This window comes from Notolabrus celidotus, chromosome 22 (genome assembly GCF_009762535.1).
Source record: "Notolabrus celidotus isolate fNotCel1 chromosome 22, fNotCel1.pri, whole genome shotgun sequence".
In the NCBI taxonomy this organism is placed as follows: domain Eukaryota; kingdom Metazoa; phylum Chordata; class Actinopteri; order Labriformes; family Labridae; genus Notolabrus; species Notolabrus celidotus.
The window spans coordinates 23,077,151-23,095,280 of record NC_048293.1 but is presented as its reverse complement, the minus strand read 5'-3'; the positions used below and the strand labels follow the sequence as shown (position 1 = coordinate 23,095,280).

Genomic DNA, 18,130 nt, shown 5'->3' with positions numbered 1-18,130 from the left:
AGCAGGACCAAAATGAAACTGGCAATCAGGACCCAATGTTTTACAGGTAAAAGCCAAAAGTCCTGTGACTACAGAGGGCAGATATTATAAAGCCCTTTTGATTTACCTGTTGGGACACTGGGAACACAAATAGCATTAAAGGGCATGTGCACCAGGTGAAATATGACGCACACCTTCTGTGTAGCTACTGTGTGTAGTCTCCTGTGCCTGATACAGGTAAGAAAACTATGCATTGGACTTGCAATAAATCGTACCACTAGGAAGGGCTGCATGTATCTGAGGGTCCTTCTGTATGAGCTCTTAATTCACGGGTTGGCTAGCATTCCCACCTTTACCTATCACCATAACTTCTGTGTGAGGATGTGGATTCTTGGGTGTTTGGGATAGACCTCAGACAGACAGAGGAGAGCTCAGACTTCTGGGGAGAGCTCGGGTGGGAGCATCTGCCCTCGCATTGCCTGTTAAATGTCTCCCCGTGGATTCACCGAGGCACGGCTGGTGTTCCCACGCCAGATGTGAACGCTGCAAGGCTGTCAGCTGCACTAAAGATCTCACAGGAAGAGCTGGAGGTGGACTCAGGCTATCTTAGTGACAGGGACATGCAGTGGGTCACCATAGCTGAGAAAGTCATGATGCATCAATGGTTAAACAGTTCCAAATGCTGTTTAAATATGAAGTGTACTCATCATCTTAAAACAGTAAGTTCACTGTCAACGAGCATACCCTTCACCGAAACATAGAGATCTTCTTTTGTTCAATTTCGAGCTTCATAGAGGAGACATTTCCCATTCTCTCCACTGCAAAGGCATCCTGTAAGGTCCCTTCTCCACCAGAGGGGCCCCCTAAAGTGCCATGATTGGCAGGGGCCAATGAGGGAAATAAAGGGCCAAGAATTTACCCCATTTTGTTAAATTGAAGGGAACCCTGAAGGATCCTGCATCATGCCAAAAGGAGTCCTGGTCTATGTTCCTGTACTGCGTCATGTTTGCCTTAATGGAAGAGCACCCCTAAGTCCCTGAGTCCACTTTTTTAAGGGCATCTTCAGGGGCCTTGGATTGGCAAAGGTCTGTTTTTTATCTTTGTACGCCATTGGGGATCCAAGAAGGAACTTCCTCTTTAACACGAGGGCATTCATCTTAAAATTACAGACTCTTTTTTTGAGGGGCGTCTGCACAGAAGTCCTAAAAGCCCATAAGTCAACCTCAAAGATCTGAAAAAGTCATTCAATGCCACTGTGTTGGATCATGTTTAAAATAGAGCCGTTTCATTGGTGGAGCCTAAAAGGGTGGCATTGGATCATATAGGGAGTCAAAATCCACTAGCTAGTCCTCTTAGAAGAATCAGTACGCAAGTCCAAAATACAAAAGTCTCATTTACACATTTCCGATGACTTATGAAGTTGTATGGCTAATCATATTGTTTTACTAGTTATCAAATTCTGATCACTCTAGTGTACAAATGGGAATTTCAGGGTCTTAAAAACTTGACCACTTTTAACAACCATGACTATTCCATGGCAACATTTTGAGGAATATTCAGTTTGTTGCTTTATAAAGATCCGAGGGTCACCATAAGTATTAAGAATGATCTACTTGGATCAAAAATGTGTTGGACAGTCTGACTAACAACACTCATAGGCTCAACCCCAAAGTGTCCACTGGAAAAAAACAAGGCACTGCAGTTCATAATCTGTCATCGGATCTTAAGTTTCTTCCCATGTTTGATGAGAGAGATAATCTCTGCTACAAGAGCAGCTTAACATCTGAGAAATGCTTGCAGACGTCAAACTCCAGTCGTCCTGTTTTTGAGGTGGTGGTTTTATAGATAAAGATAACCTATCCAATAAACCAGATTGAAAAGGCCAAAAGCAGTGGGGAAGAATATTCGGGAGTAGGAATCTATCTTGGAAACCCGTACGTGCATCCTGTTTTCGCGCCAGGCACCTGAACGGCAGTCGTCGAAACAGCAGAAGAAGCTGGCGCAGTCTTTTCCATCCAAGCACTCGTAGGCGTAGTCAGGCTCCTCGTGATAGGGCACGATGTTGTTCATCTGCAGCAGGGACGTGCCGGGTCGGATGTTTACCATGCTGGATGATTTCTAGTGTTTGGGACAACACAGGTATCGTTAGTGCGTTAGAACGGCGACGTGTGACCAGAGTAAGGAATTAAGACGGCGCCTGCTTACCTGTGCGTTATTGTTGGCTTTAGATTTCTTGGTCTGTCTGTTGCTTGTGAAGTAGTGCAGAGTGCCGTACTCCATGAGGGCAGCGAAGGTGAAGATGAAGCAGACAGAAACAAAGAGGTCCATGGCCGTGACATAGGAAACCTTGGGGAGAGACTTCCTGGAGATGGTGCTCAGAGTCGTCATGGTGAGCACAGTGGTGATACCTGAACAGAGACCACTTCATCAGACCTTTTCCATACCTTACTTTGAAACCATGCATCTGTTCCCTCCAGGTTAGATTGCTGTGATTCCCTTTCTATCGTGCTGCCCTAATAAGTCTCTAAAGACTCTCCATCAGAATATGTTCTTATTGACACCATCATGCTTCCCTGTTATTGTGGTTATTTTGAAAATCTGTAGCTTGGATTCAATCAAACCTAGAGATGTGCGAGCAGGGACAGCATCCTTGTTGATCCAGAAGGAGACCCAGGACAAGACCACGATCATACTGCAGGGAATGTAGGTCTGGATGGTGAAGTAGCCCATTCTCCGACTCAGGTCAAAGAAGATCGTCATGATGACGTATTCTCCTGAAAGTTTAAAATACGGCAGATTACACATCAGTGAGTTCAGGACTTAAATTTGATGTTATGTAACCCATGAGCACAAATTAAGGTCTTCTCTGCACCACGTTGACCTTATAAGGATTTGTTATTTCAGCATAAGTTAGCTGGACTGACCAGGGATTGCATAATTGGCATTGAATTAGTTTTACTCCATGGTACCAGTAAATAACGCACTCTGGCACTCTTCCTAAAATCAAACTCTGGATTCTTGTCGGTCTCAGCAGATGTGTGTCTAACATGAGTCTGGTCCTGCTGGAGGTTTCTGCCTGTTAAAGGAAGTTTGTCCTTGCCACTGTAACTTGCTAAATGCTGCAAAGTGCTCTGCTCATGGTGGATTAAGATGAGATCAGATGAGTCCTGTCTGTAAGATGGGACTGGATCTGATCCGGTCTTGATGTTGGGTTTTTGTTAATAATAATAGAACATAGAGTACGGTCTAGACCTGCTCTGTTTGGAAAGAGACCTCCCTGTCATCTCTCACCTGATTGGGTGTGTGCCACATCAGTGCTGTTCCTTAATCCGACAAACGCAAACTGGTAGAGTCTCCAGTACCGCTGGTCTGCCACCTCCACCGCCCGTCTCTGCCACCTGTACATGATCTCATTCTTTGGGTAACCATCTGCAGAATGAAGAACCGAGAACACGTCTACTGTCTTTACTCCTTCAGTATTCCAACACGTAGCTCATATCTGTCATTCACTGTTATGGACATCAACAGGGAAACATTGCACCATGGCAAGGCAAAGGGGAGCACTCACGATGGATCGGAGCGGTCCAGTCTCAGAAAATATCTTCAAATGAGCAAGTCTGTGCACTACAGTCCCCAAACAAAAGCTCTGACCGGCGTTCCTGTGATACTGGTGATCAGACATGTCTGCAATATGATCTTTTGCTTTCTCCCAACACAGTGTTGGAGGGAAGAAGTTCCCTTTGGTTGGTGATACAATATTTGATCTGGTTTGAGCTTCTGATGCTTCAAAGCTGCAACTTTTTAGACAAAGCTCAGGTTACTCATTGCAAAGTTTGACCGTATTTCAAACTCAAACAGAAACCAATTTTTAGAAATGTTTCTGCAAGTTTTCATTCCCAAATTTTAAGACATGCCTCTTGTCAAGGGGTTCCTGTGCTACTACCAGTGAAGTGGCCAACCTGGGCTCTTCACTGGTCACCTCACTGTCACCTGTCTGACACCCCAAGTACCACCGTCATACCATGCTGTTGCTTGATAGCTTACTAATAAAGCTCTGGGACTCCAAAAGTTTTTTGATGTCATCCATTAACATTGGTCGGCTAAAGCTTACGTCTCTAAAGCAGCAGGTGAGCTGCAGACAAAGAGATCGTCAGGTGAAGTCTGAAGTTGTTCTGCAGTTTTTGGTTGTGCCCATTTGATGATATATCGTGTGACTGTGCTGGTTCCGAGATTTATTCTTAACTCCATGAAATGGTCTTTGCATTTTTCACCAGCGTGTGGAAGATTAAGATCATGGCAAGACATGAGCGGCTAAAGCAAAATGCAAGGAGACGAATGAAGGATGACACAGACAGCATGAATCAGACTGGGAGAGGCTGCATAATTCATTAAGACTGTCAGAGATAATGGGACTGGGTGACCCCCTCTCTCCGCTGGTGGAGCAGATGATAGATCGGTACGGGCTGAGAGAGGGCAGCCTCAAGCAGATGGGCCATTCGGCAAAGAGAAGGTTCAAGGGCTTAGCCACTATGCCGGCCCACACAGAAGCCTCTCTCACTGGGCGAGTTACTAAAGTTGAGGTCGAGATGGCGGTTAAAAAATGAGAGGGGGAGGCATTCGACCACCTACAGCTTGAAAACTCCAGAGGACACGAGTGCTCATCCATTGGAAAGTTATGCAGCTTAAGGTAACACTCCGCATTAATAGTCAACCTGACAGAAACAGAATTGTGACAGAGAAAGAGCAACACTCAGGATTGTTTCCCTAGTAAAAGCACTTCTCACTGTAATTACAGGAACATATGCAGGAGAAACAATGACAGTTTGACCACACTTTGACAAATCAGGGTCATCTACAAAGAAAACTACAAGAATACAGATGCACACACTAAAGCTGCACGTACAACGAAGGTATTTGAAGATAGTTTCACATTTAAAAAAGAGACTTCCACTGAGGTTGGGAAACTGGATGCTTAACTGTCCTACCTCAGAGTGTACATGACTCGTCCATTACTCCACAGCCGCAGGAGGCGGTTCGGCGTGGTGATCCAGTGGGCGTCTGATTTGCGGGAGTTCCTGAAGAACGTGTCGGGAATCCAGATTTTGCCTACCATGTTGCTGTTGAGCATGAGCTGCTTCATCGTGCTGTTGAACTTCAGCCGGCTGTCGTACCACGTTTGGGCGAAGAAGATGTCAATAGTGTACTCCTGCGGCAGAGTTAAGAAGAGTTTCCACATAAAACATGAATTCTTCATTTCTTGAAAGGCTGACTGATTATTCATAGTAAAGTAAGAGAGCATTATTTAGAGCATAAAGACATTTGAGGAACTGGTAGCAAAAAATAATATCCAACGTAAACACTTCTTTAAATATTTACAGCTGAAGAACTTTATCAGAGCTAACCAGAGTCCGTCCCTGGTTTACCCTGCAGTACCTCTTCTGGAAAAAGTTTAAATTAAAAACCCTTTTCAAAAAGGTATAATCTCAGAAGTATATGATGTGCTAATATCTGAGTCAGTAGAATCCTCAGAAAAGAAACTGAAAGCATGGAAAGACGATCTACAATATCAACTGAAGAATGGGATAAGACATGCAATAAAGCACAGACTCAAACAGCTAACACTCGTTTAAAATTGCTGCAATACAATTGGTTAATGAGAGTCTATATAACACCAGAGAAGCTCCACAAATTGAATTCCAACATCCCAGACCTATGTAACAGGTGTGGGCATGGCCTTGGGAATTAGGGGTGCTGAGGGTGCTGCAGCACCCCCTGTTTGAAAAGGCATCACACATTGTTTTCTGAATGCATAAATAAGTTGAAACAAATACATTAATTAACACAATAAAACAGATTTTTAAAATCATTTTCATTGTATTATTTTCTGAAAATGTAATGCCTGAGGAAGATTTGAGAAATTATTATAGCAATTTAAAAAAAAATTGTTCATTTTAAAATAACCTGATGCCTGGGCCCTGCGTGTGTGCCTGCTTAAAAACTGAACGTAATTGGATAAGTTCTGTTCAATGCGCTTTACTGCCTTATGGGTCCGTTTTACCAGGTTTGGCTTGTATGCTCTTTGCTGTACAACAGGGTATGGAAGTTGCAAGTCGGCATTTGATACATATTAAAGTAGCCTGTATTATAGTCGTTATTGATGTGAATTTATAATGAAAAGTTATCTTAAAAGCTTGTATTCAAACCAGATAAATAAAAATAAAATGTATGTGCGCTAAAGCCTATCAGTTGCATACGTCGTTTTTGCAGAAACTGTTTTCGGACAGAATATTTGTGATAAACAAATCCTCTATGGCAATGTACTCCCTTTGGTTATCTTTAGTTAATACAGACAATAATAATGTTGTAACATTTTGTACTTAAGGTTTTATATATATATGTATATATATATATATAATTTTTAATATTTTTTTCCTTAGAATTTCTTTTATTGTAATTGTGTGTCTTTGGAAATGGTTAAAAAACTCAATAAACATATTGTTTAAAAAAAAAAAGAGAGCATTATTTCTCCTCTCAGGATGGATCCTACACATTTTAAGATCCACATAATGAAAAACAGGTTTTTCCTCCGGCCTGGCAGCCCTGAGAATGTGGTAACATAACCACACGAGTGATTAACACAAGCATACTGAGCTGCTCCCACTCCTTGAGTGATTCCTCCTATGCTCCTGTTTTGCTTCGGTGTTGCAGAGTCAAGATATCGAAGGAGCCAGACACGCCAACTGCTCTGTTGTTGTTTGCGAAAACCAACATAAACGTCCGTATTCTGACCCAGCGACAGAGGACTAAAGAAAACCGGTCTCTCTTTGTTTTTATCAACAATGTGCCAGATACAGTTTGAGCTTTATGTTTGTCTGTTTGTCTGCTTCAACAATGAGGTTCAGCACAGTTTGAAATGGAGTCTGAAGCACGCCGACTGTGAGCAGAGTAACATTACGAGGAGCTTGTTTGTCCCATTAAAAAGCTTAAAAAGTGACAACAAACATATGCAGCCAACTATCACTCAGTCGAAACCAGACACTTCAATTCATCCTGAAAGGAGTCAGAAAACTCCAATAATTCTTCTGAAGCGCTCGCCATGTTTGTTTTGGTGATTTTCCGCCTCTACATCTCTCTAACGCATCACATCCTGCCCACTCAGATCACTTCATGGATAATGAGATTAAACTGAGAGGCTGCAAATCATCACAGAAGCTGAATTTGGGACATTTTTTGCACTTGAATTTAAAATCTTACTCAAAAAGATGACCAGGAAATGTTGTACACAGCTAACAACGCCTTTACTTGTTCTTGATGTCAAAAACACTCTAACATATTGCCAAATAGCGCCGGGTTTAGTGCAGCGTGTGCCCACCACAACAACGGCAACGACCGCTACAGCCTGTGGTTGTGTGGAAGCCGGCTGTGCTGCATTCGAAGCAGTCGGGAGTTCAGATGTGTTCGTGCATAAATCATTTAAATGAGGAGGAGGAGTGCGGCTGAATGCTGACATTCACACGATGAGACACGACTGAAGAGAGCAGAAGGTAGAAAGGAGAAAGAAGGCATTAAATGCAGCAGTCTGCTGGTATTTGTGTTACTCCTGACAGTTTGGGTACTTGTATTGTAATTTTTGAACTCACACTGAGTTTTACTTTGCCCTGAGGGATTAGCACAAACATTATCACAAACTACTCTGGCTCCCAGACTCCTCATGTCTTTGTTGACCTCCCGACCTTTCATTCTGCCTTCCTCTTGGTTAAAACTCCGGTAAATGCCAGGTGACATTATATATGAGGTATATGACAGAATAGACTGCAGCACTGCTGAATGGACTGTGCTAATCTGTATAATAATAATAATAATAATAACTTTATTTATATAGCACCTTTAAAAACTAATGTTTACAAAGTGCTTTGACAAACAAAGCATGGTTCAAATAACAAAGTAAACCTTTTGACAGACAGGGAGGAGAAATTTTAACAAAACAGAAAACAATGTGAGGTTAATAGTTCTATTTATTTATTCATTTATTTATTTATTATCTATTTCAAATTAAGTCACTTTTATTCTACTTTATTTATTTATGTACTTATTTATTATTTTTAAGTCTAGCATCTGAAGCTCTTTTAATGGTTTAATATTTTAGTCTTTTATTTTCTCAGAAATGTATTTTACTTTGGTGATTTTAATTTCCTGTTTTGAGTTTTAACATGGCTGCATGGTGGTGCAGTGAGTAGCGCTGTTGCCACACAGCTAGAAGGTTCCTGGTTCGAATCCCCGCCCGGGCAGGTGCCTTTCTGTGTGGAGTTTGCATGTTCTCCTCGTGCATGCGTGGGTTCTCTCCGGGTACTCCGGCTTCCTCCCACAGTCCAAAAACATGCTCACCAGGTTAATTGGTCACTCTAAATTGCCCGTAGGCGTGAGTGTGTGCGTGAATGGTTGTCTGTCTCTCTGTGTTAGCCCTGTGATAGGTTGGCGACCTGTCCAGGGTGTACCCTGCCTTCCGCCCAAAGCCAGCTGGGATAGGCTCCAGCCCCCCGTGACCCCTGACGGGATAAGCGGTCAAGATAATGGATGGATGGATGGAAAAAAAAATGGATAGAGTTTTAACATCTTATTTTACCTCCAGTGTTTCCTCATTTAGATATCATGAGAGCGTTTCCTCAGTTCGTTTAGCAACTTCTTTTTCATTTTTATTTATTTATTTAATTTTCATTGTTTTTATTACTATTGTTGCATATTGTGTTCCTAACCTTGGGATTGTGGGGTGGGTTTGGGGTCGGGGCTGGGGATGGGGGTGGGATCTTTTTCTTAATTTATTCTATTTTGAAGTTGTTTTTATGTACAGCACTTTGTGTTACAATCTCATTGTATGAAAAGTGCTTTATAAATAAAGTCTGATTGATTGATTGATTGAAAAAGAATACACGTAAATCAAACAGAATGAAGTGCCGTGACAATAGACCAATAAATCATTGTTTAAGAGATTTTTCAAGGATAGATAAATAAATAAATAAAAATGGATAAGTAAATAAAAGCATTAAAAGGACAATTTAAAAGACGTCCCTGACTCTGCGAGCCTCATCTCCTCAGAGAGGGCGTTCCAAAGTTGAGGGGGTCTGATGGAGAAACCACGATCCCCTTTGGATTTGAACCTCAACTTTAGAACGACCATAAATGCCCCACCTGAGGATCTGCTCTGAATTTGAGGTCGTGGGTGCAAATAAACACCTGAGGTGATCATGCACCCTTACACTGTCCCCCAGTATTTCCTAATCAGGCTCTGAGAAGTCACCAGTGTGTCTTCATGTTATGTTTCCTTTTTGCATCGTACAGTTTCAACCTGCATCCTAACATTGTTGGAATAGGTCTTGTACTTTTACAGTGGCAGGCTTCAGACGGTGAAATCAGCATGTACACAGAAAGGGAAATCAGAAGGGTCAGTCTCACCATGTTGATGGGGTCAACGGGTCCGATGCTGTTGACGTACACGGCGGTCTCAATCACTGTCGGCCTCACTGGAACACAAAAGGAGACATACTGTGTTGACAAAGCCTGCATCAACATGTTTGTACATGTTTGTGAGCGGATGTCCAAAGAGATGTCCGTCCGTCTTATCAACCTTTATCACAAAGTCAGCCATGACAGAGAACTGCCTCTGATCCACCTCTAACACTGCAGCACCTTCTCCACGAGAGGTTGAGGCAGTTCACTGATCGCCTCCGGCTAGAACTCGCAGGAAACTGAGTTTCATTTCTCTTACTGGATTTCAAAGTGTGTTGATGTTAGCTCATTTTAAAGGTGGTACATCTTGAGACAGAGTATCGTGTGGTTTTTGAGCATGCTTCCCTTATCTACTTTTTACTGTCTCCAGGTTTTCATTACATCCCTACACTAGCATGTAACGGCCAAATTCCACCAGATCTGTGTCCGGTCCGTCTCTGATCCGTCACGGTACAGGATCTGGTTTCTGTTCTAGTCAATGTGTTAACTTCCTCTGGATCCGCTCCGGTGTATTGCAATCAATTTAAGCCATATAAACACATTTATCATCTGCGTACAAAGTCTTTCTCTGTAAGTGTTGCTCATATTGTATCGTGACTACTGATTCAATACACTGTGAGAAAATAAAGCAGTGCCTGGAAAAATACAACGGGTGTCTGAAGACGTTATGTTACAGTGGAAAGACATGGAGGAGACCAAACAAAGGTTTAGAGTGGATTAAAACAGGCGATCCAGCCAGGTTTAAAGTTATATGATTCACTGTACGGAATACAAGACTTCTTTCCTTGGAATACATCTGAAAAAAAAGAGATTGTCTCATATTTAGAGTTTAGAATATTGATTTTTACCTCACTAATATGAATCTTCCCTCAAATGTATCTACTTTTTACTTTCTCCAGGTTTTCATTACATCCCTACACTACCATGTAACGGCCATATTCGACCAGATCTGTCTCTGGTCCGTCAAGACACCAGATCTGATGGGTTTCTATTCTAGTCAATGTGTTAACTTCCACTGGATCCGCTCCGTTGCGTTCCAGCTGCGTCTCTGATCTGGCAGGTCGGAGTCCTCCGGACCAGATACAAAAGACTTCTATTTTTGCAGGGGTCACTGGTTTGACTCCACTGCATGTCTTCCCTCACTCTTTCCTGTCTCTCTTCATCAACAGCAACACTGGCTTTAAGTTGATAGAAAGCACTTTAAGTATAAGACAAACCTTCAACACATATCAGGCCTTTAAATCCTGACCTATGCTTACAGTTTAATAGACCTGCACAGAAACACATGAGCTTCATGTTAACGGTCGATCTCTGTTATATCATGATGAAAGTGTTATTCCTCTTTCATCATAGTCTCAAATTAAAAGGGAAATATTAATGATATAAAGTCCTTTGTAGTACATTTCAAAGAACAAGTCTGTAAACAATGTTGTTTTGTGGAATCAGAGTTTACACAGAGAACATTTCTTGAGGATGAACTCCACTTGCCTCCGATGTCGGGCCGCAGCTTGTTGTCGTATCCGTGCAGCAGTTTGTTCAGGATCAGAGTCACATCGCTCTCATAGACCTTTGGTGATAACACCCAGGTCTTATTTATGGGCACGTCTTCATAGTCCTCCTCATCCTGTTTACTGGGACTGATGGCTGAACTGTGGAGGGTGATCAAAGAAACACAGTTAGAGACAAACAAACAGAGTCTGAGGAAATACAGTGTTTGAATTAAAATGTTGATGCAGTCATCCGTCAGGTGTGTGGTGGCTTTGAGCAAACTGTTTAGGGATGAAAAAGCAGCGTGTGTGTTTTATATATAAGACAGATCTTCCTCTGACTGTACCCGGACACAGCAGAGACTTGACTGTGTGCACCGACAGTATCCGTGTCCATGCACATAAAGCTGCTCCTGAAGTTCACTGTAAGAACAATCATGTTTTGTGTAGCACACTGTGGCCTATTTAAGAAGTGCTGTAGTGGATTATTGGGCTGTGCTCCTGTGTGAAAGTAAAAAAAAACGCTTCTTTAGCTTTTTGTCGTTCTGGACTTTTCCTGCAAACGTCCACCTTCATCGCTCTGATCTAAATGATGCGTGGAGCAGACTCATTCAACACCTCTTCATTCTTTCCATCACTCAAAGGGCTTTACAGGATGCCATTTACCCCTTTCACACACACATATCCACACACATATCCACAACGTATACTGATGGCAGATGCTGCTCTGCAAGGCGCTGACATGTTGACCATCAGATTCAATAACATTCCTTTGTGCTTACTCTTACTCACACTCGTCAGTCATATGGGGAAACTTGGGGCTTAATGCCTTGCCCATGGACACTTCAACATGTTGGCTACAAGAGCAATCAATCAATCAATCAATCAATCAATCAATCAATCAATCAATCAATCAATCAATCAATCAATCAGTCAATCAATCAATCAATCAATCAATCAATCAATCAATCAGTCAGTCAATCAGTCAATCAATCAATCAATCTTTGTTTATGAAGCATGAACCACAAAATAGGGGGCCTCCTTTCAAAGCCGTGGTACTCACAGTTAAGGTTTAATTAACAAACGAGGAGGAGGTAGAGGAGGTGAAGGAGGATGAAGAGGAGGAGGGGGAAGAGGAGGTGAAGGAGGAGGAGGGGGAAGAGGAGGTGAAGGAGGAGGAGGAGGAAGAGGAGGTGAAGGAGGAGGAAGAGGAGGAGGAGAATGAGGAGGAGGAGGAGGAGGAGGAAGAAGAGGAGGTGAAGGAGGAGGAAGAGGAGGTGAAGGAGGAGGAAGAGGAGGAGGAGGAGGAGAATGAGGAGGAGGAGGAAGAGGAGGAGGAGAATGAGGAGGAGAATGAGGAGGAGGAAGAGGAGGAATAGGAAGAGGAGAAGGAGGAGGAAGAGGAGGAGGGAGAGGAGGAGGAGGAAGAGGAGGAAGAGGAGGAGGTGAAGAAGGAGGAAGAAGAGGAGGAGGAGGAGGAAAGTCTCTGCAGAGGAAGATTTGAGGTGATGAGGTTCAATGCATTATGCATGATGATGTAATTCCATATTCTAACGTTATTTTTCTTTAATTTATTGATGGTTTGAACATTTCTTTGATCCTTCCTGATGAGAAAGAGAAATACAAATCCTGGCCCCAGTTCAGAGTTCACTTTGAGAGTCCAAACAGTAAAGGCAGGCTTGTTCTTGGAGTATTTATTCACTCTAATGGAATCGTAAACGTACCCAGCTCTACTAGTTATTGATTAAATGTTGTGACTTGAGGAAGTCTTTAGTATGAAGGACTCTGCAGGGAACATGACATGCTCTCAAACATGCGACACAAAGGGACCGGGACTCTTTAGCACCGTATTGTTAGGCTGCAGGACTCTCCGAGGACTGCGGGTAGATTTTGCTTATAAAGCATGCATTTGTTCTGTGCTTATGTCAGCAAACAACACAACACAAAAATCAGCTGTCTCTGCAAACAAAGAGCTATTTGCTCCGTGATCACTGGAATAAATTTGAATAAAGCTGCTTTTCAATCATCTCCTGTTAAAATAATGTATTCCAGTGAAACCTCAGACAGAAGCCCGAGACACAAACACTCGGTGGGTTTAGGAGGAGAGGACGCTTCGTGAGTCCGCTGTGATAAAAGTATTCTTAGAATCCAACACAGTTTCTACGTGTTCCCATGCTGTGTGTATCACAGGCGGTCTGTTCCACACGGCTGGACTCAGTCTGCCTTCTCCTTGTTAATGAACACAGACCTGATTCTGTAAAGAGACCTGAGGACTTGGCGTTCAGCCCAGGCCTCTAATACAAAGGACATGACCTCAACCAAGGCTGCAGAAACAAACCGAGCTTTTCCGCGCTGCCACCTTGAGAGCTGATATGATACTGTGCAGGATGCCACTCATGCTTATAAGAATCTACCGAACATGAATCTAGAGTAACAACCTGCATCACTTTGTGCTTCCAGAATAATCAATTTTACCCCCAAACTATCAGTCGAGCTTACGGACACATTTCCATCAGATCAGTGCCCGGTCCGTCACAGCTCTGGATCTGATAGGTTTCTATTCTAGTCAATGTGTTAACTTCCACTGGATCCGCTCCGTTGCGTTCCGGCTGCGTCTCTGATCCGGCAGGTCGGAGTCCTCCAGATCAGATACACAAGGCTTCTATTGTTGCCGGATGCCGGAGCACGATGCATCAATCTCAACAGAGCAGATGGAGCGGGACAGGAAGTCAGGCACCAAAACAAAATGAAAACATCCAGTTCATTTTCAGAATCAAACACTCTGTGCTAGTGGAAAGACATGGAGGAGACCAAACAAAGGTTTAAAGTGGATTAAAACAGGCGATACAGCCAGGTTTAAAGTTATATGATTCACTGTACCGAATACAAGACTTCTTTTCTTGGAATACATCTGAAAAAAAAGAGATTGTCTCATATCTAGAGTTTAGAATATTGATTTTTAACCTCACTCCCTTCATTACCATGTAACGGCCAAATTCGAACAGATCTGTCAGCGGTCCGTCTCTGATCCGTCAAGACACCAGATCTGATCGGTTTCTATTCTAGTCAATGTGTTAACTTCCTCTGGATCCGTTGCGTTCCGGCAGGTTGGAGCCCTCCGGATCAAATACACAAGACTTCTATTTGTGCCGGATGCCGGAGCATGACGACAGGAAGTCAGGCACCAAAACAAAATGAAAACATCCGTTTAATTTTCAGAATAAAACACTCTCACTTAACTACAACAACAAACCGTCATGATGAGCGGAGCCAGGCCTGGAGTCAACAGAGGACCAGAAAAGACTACATGGATGAGGAGAGGAGGAGGAGAATCCTTGATTTAGTGATTACCGCAGGAAAACCTCGGTCACATGACTCCAGCTGTCCGGCGGTCCTGCTTTGTGCAGCGTTCTGAAAACACAACCGGTTGGTGTTGACGGATGAGAGAGCATGGAGCCGGACCAGACACACATCTAGTGGAAGTCCCGTGTTAGAGCTGCTGCAGTCAGATATTTGGGAAACTGCTGAAACATTATCATGACATCTGGCGAAGATATTAACAGACCCAGGAGAACTGTTCCTCAAGATCAAACCTCATTTCTGTGTTTCATAGCTGTTAAGTTAATATGTTGCAAAGACAACTAATGTTATCTGAAGACTCTTTCCAAACAGAGAAGGTCCTCAAGGAAAGGTGGAGGTCCCAGAAAGCAGCAGCCTCTGTGAGTGAGAGCATCAGGCTGACGTAACGCAGGAAATGCAGTGTTTCATGTTAAATGCTGGGAGTTTCATCACTTAGTTCATTACAGTCAGACTTTTCATGCGAGGTCCATTCTCAGCTCACTGTAACACACCGGGGACACCGCCTTCAGCACTGAGCCGGGTGCTTTCTGCTCGAGTTCAGCTCGAGTTTAGAGTCTCACATGGAAAGCTGGCGAGGCAGAGTTTTACAGAGCCTCTCTGCTGGAGCCCTGAAGGCTTCTTCTTATAAAGACGAGTCACTGATTCTGCAACAGTTCAGTCTGTCTCAGCGAGTTCTTCTGCAGAGACTTCTCTCTGCTGTGATCTCTTCCTGCGTCTGCTAGGTTCACTAACACCGACAAAGCCTGAGCTGAAACTGCTGATCGCCGGGTAAAAAGCTGAGAGTAAAGGTTTCCTGAGCTCGACGTTTATTACACTTACACTTTAGAAATCATATCCAGAACCAAAAACACGACCATGTTTCTCCTCTGAACTCTGGCTCTCTGTTTTAGGATGGATTTCAAGATTTTACTGATTACTTCAAAGCTACACATGGACTTTCTCTCTGCTACAAAGCTGACTTGTTAATACCATACGAGCTGACGAGTATGTTGAGATCCTCGGTCAGACGTTTCCTGTGTGCTCAAAGTGCCTAAATGAAAACTAAAGGGGGACAGAGAGGGAGAGGTCCGACACTTTAGAGTCAGTGATTGCTTTTAAATCCCTTCTTCAAACATACTTTTATCGCAGAGCCTCTCTTGATTTTACCTGATCTTTATTTTATTTTACTTGATTTTAACATATATATATATATATATTCTAAATAATTGCATTCCTTTAGACTTCTTTTACAGGAATTTTATGTCTTTTAAAATATGTTATATTTCTTTATCTTGCCTTTTATGAACAGCTTGTTTTATTTTGCTGCCCATGTGAACAGTTTGTAACCTGGTTTTTGAAAGTGCTCTTTAAATAAATATCATTATTATTATTATTATAATAAGTATTATTTTTAGTATTTTTTTATTTGTATTATTAGTATTACTATTGTTATTATTATTTGTATTGTTATTTTTTTATGATTGTTATTATTATGGCTATTATTATTTTTTATTGTCGTTGTTCTAATAATATTAACAATTAATATTATTATTATTTGTATTATTACTATTGTTATTATTATTTGTATTTGTATTATTAGTATTATTATTATAATATTTCATGACTTTTCTATTCTTTGAAAAATGTTGTCAAAATGATTAATTTAGAGAGTTAAACAAACAAAAGTATTCACAGTAATATGTCATGTAACTCAAGTTACAGCCATGAAAATGATAAGTAATAAAATGATAATTATCTTCACATATAACTCTGTGTGTGACTCTTTGCTGTAGTCCCTCCATTAATCATTCTGCAGCAGTATTGACATGTTTATTGTGTAGAACAGGCTCTAATGTAGTTTACACAGAGATCTGTGTTTGTGAATGCATTCATCAATAACTCGCCTGCACGGAACCAATCAGAGGGGAGTAGTTTTAAAGAACGGGTTATAAATGATAATAAAGAGACGTGTGTGAACTTTAAGTGTCTACATGTCTGCTTATATCTACACTATTCAAATAACGATTACATGCTGCTCATAAATGACAAAGTCTGCTTGTAAACGCAGGTCTCTTCATCTCCCTCTATCCCTCTCTCCAACACGGTCTCAGCAGATGTGTGTCTAACATGAGTCTGGTCCTGCTGGAGGTTTCTGCCTGTTACAGGAAGTTTGTCCTTGCCACTGTAACTTGCTAAATGCTGCAAAGTGCTCTGCTCATGGTGGATTAAGATGAGATCAGACTGAGTCCTGTCTGTAAGATGGGACTGGATCTGATCCGGGTCTTGATGTTGGGTCTTTGTTAATAATAGAACATAGAGTACGGTCTAGACCTGCTCTGTTTGGAAAGAGTCTGAGGAGAACGTTTGTTGGGATTTAGCGCCATATGAATAAAGATTGATTTTGAAATAATCAGCATCGGCTCACGAGGCAGATTAGCAAACCTGGCTACCGTCGAGTGATTTTAACGTCATCCTCAATGTTCTATTCCAAATATGAAATCCATCTTTCACATGTAACTTGCTAAGATAAGACATGCTAACGGAAGCTAACGGTTTTACCTCACCTTACGGTCTATGTTGTAAACAGCAGCTGTTCCTGTTCTTTAAAGCTACAGTGAGGAACTTTCTCTTGGTGTCATTTTTGGCGCCTCCTGTGGACAAAGCGATATCTCTCATATCTTTGGGTATCTCGTCTCTGGTGGGTTAAATCTTGGGCTTACTCTGTGAATGGTTTGTGTGTTTGTGCAGCGTATAAGGTTTCAGCTGGAGCCACCCTAAATCCACAAGCTGTGTGCCTTTTTACTATTGATTTGCACCACGACCCAAGTAGCCTTTAAATCCAGTTAGGTTTGCTGTTAACTTTCAGATCTCGTTCCACATATTGGCGCCAGAGTTTCACAACCTGGCTTTCAGCGTAAGTGTGATTAGCTGCAATTTTAGACTACAGTAGTGTTACCTCCTCCCACAGCTCCACAGTAATCATATCTTTCATATACTCTTCTTTCTGTTAGTGTATCTCAGTAAACAGGTAACAGATCTAGATATTTTCATTGCATGTATTACAGGGAAATGGTACCAACATATTCACATTTTTTCAAATCGCTATAAGTTCCTCTGCTGCTTCATCACTCTGTCTGGTGTCTCCTTTGTCCACGCTGTCACTTCTGTGTAATGTTTATGCAGCCTAGAAAAAAGTAGCATGTATGCACCAGTATCAAGGTATTTATTTCACACTCAAACTGGTTGAATTTTTGCCTAAAAAGTTACTGAATCGATTTCAAGTCACTGAATCATTTTGGATCGTATCGTTCTAAATTAACCAACATCGTCCTTTAATCATATCGGTAACCACGAATCATGATACGAATTGAATCGTTGTTACAAAGACTTGTTACACCCCTATGTATCCAAACCTTTACTGAAAGAAGCTAAAATCAGGGTAACGCCTCTTTTTCTTGATCTTTATCTCTATGATGAAACTCCAAAATGCCAAATGTAATAATTTCCTAATAAGACTCTTTTCCTTTTGGGCCCAATAATCTGTTAACAGAGGCGATACCTGATTTCAAAGAAAGAATAGCAAAGGAATGCAGCGTGTACTCAGCACATCACTTCTCACAGATTACAGCAGGAATGAGTCTCAGGCCTGTCTCTGAGTGGACACCATTTACACCTCTGTGACCGGCTGTCACATGGAGCTCTCCTCTGCCTAAGGTAAATGAAAATCTTTCTCCCAAGGACCAAATCCATCCATCAGTCCTCCAACAATAAGCATGTGACAATAAACATCTGTACTAAGACAGATCAGGCCTGAGGGCACG

The 18,130-nt window shown here is 42.0% G+C and overlaps 2 protein-coding genes across 4 annotated transcripts in view; both read right to left on the bottom strand.

The window, feature by feature from the left end:
- Positions 1-18,130, bottom strand: part of LOC117806222 (NLR family CARD domain-containing protein 3-like) — a 435,740-nt gene that overhangs the window by 259,906 nt on the left and 157,704 nt on the right. The gene's annotated exons all lie outside the window — the stretch shown is intronic.
- The window catches only part of gabrg1 (gamma-aminobutyric acid type A receptor subunit gamma1), a 17,125-nt gene continuing 739 nt past the window's right edge, over positions 1,745-18,130 (bottom strand). Inside the window, exons 2-9 of the mRNA XM_034675072.1 lie at positions 10,972-11,132; positions 9,430-9,497; positions 4,965-5,185; positions 4,609-4,691; positions 3,271-3,408; positions 2,601-2,753; positions 2,185-2,387; positions 1,745-2,097 (exon numbers count right to left, since the gene is read on the bottom strand). Of these exons, the coding sequence (XP_034530963.1) occupies positions 1,819-2,097; positions 2,185-2,387; positions 2,601-2,753; positions 3,271-3,408; positions 4,609-4,691; positions 4,965-5,185; positions 9,430-9,497; positions 10,972-11,132 (1,306 nt within the window). The 3' untranslated portion in view covers positions 1,745-1,818. The remainder of the gene's footprint in view (positions 2,098-2,184; positions 2,388-2,600; positions 2,754-3,270; positions 3,409-4,608; positions 4,692-4,964; positions 5,186-9,429; positions 9,498-10,971; positions 11,133-18,130) is intronic.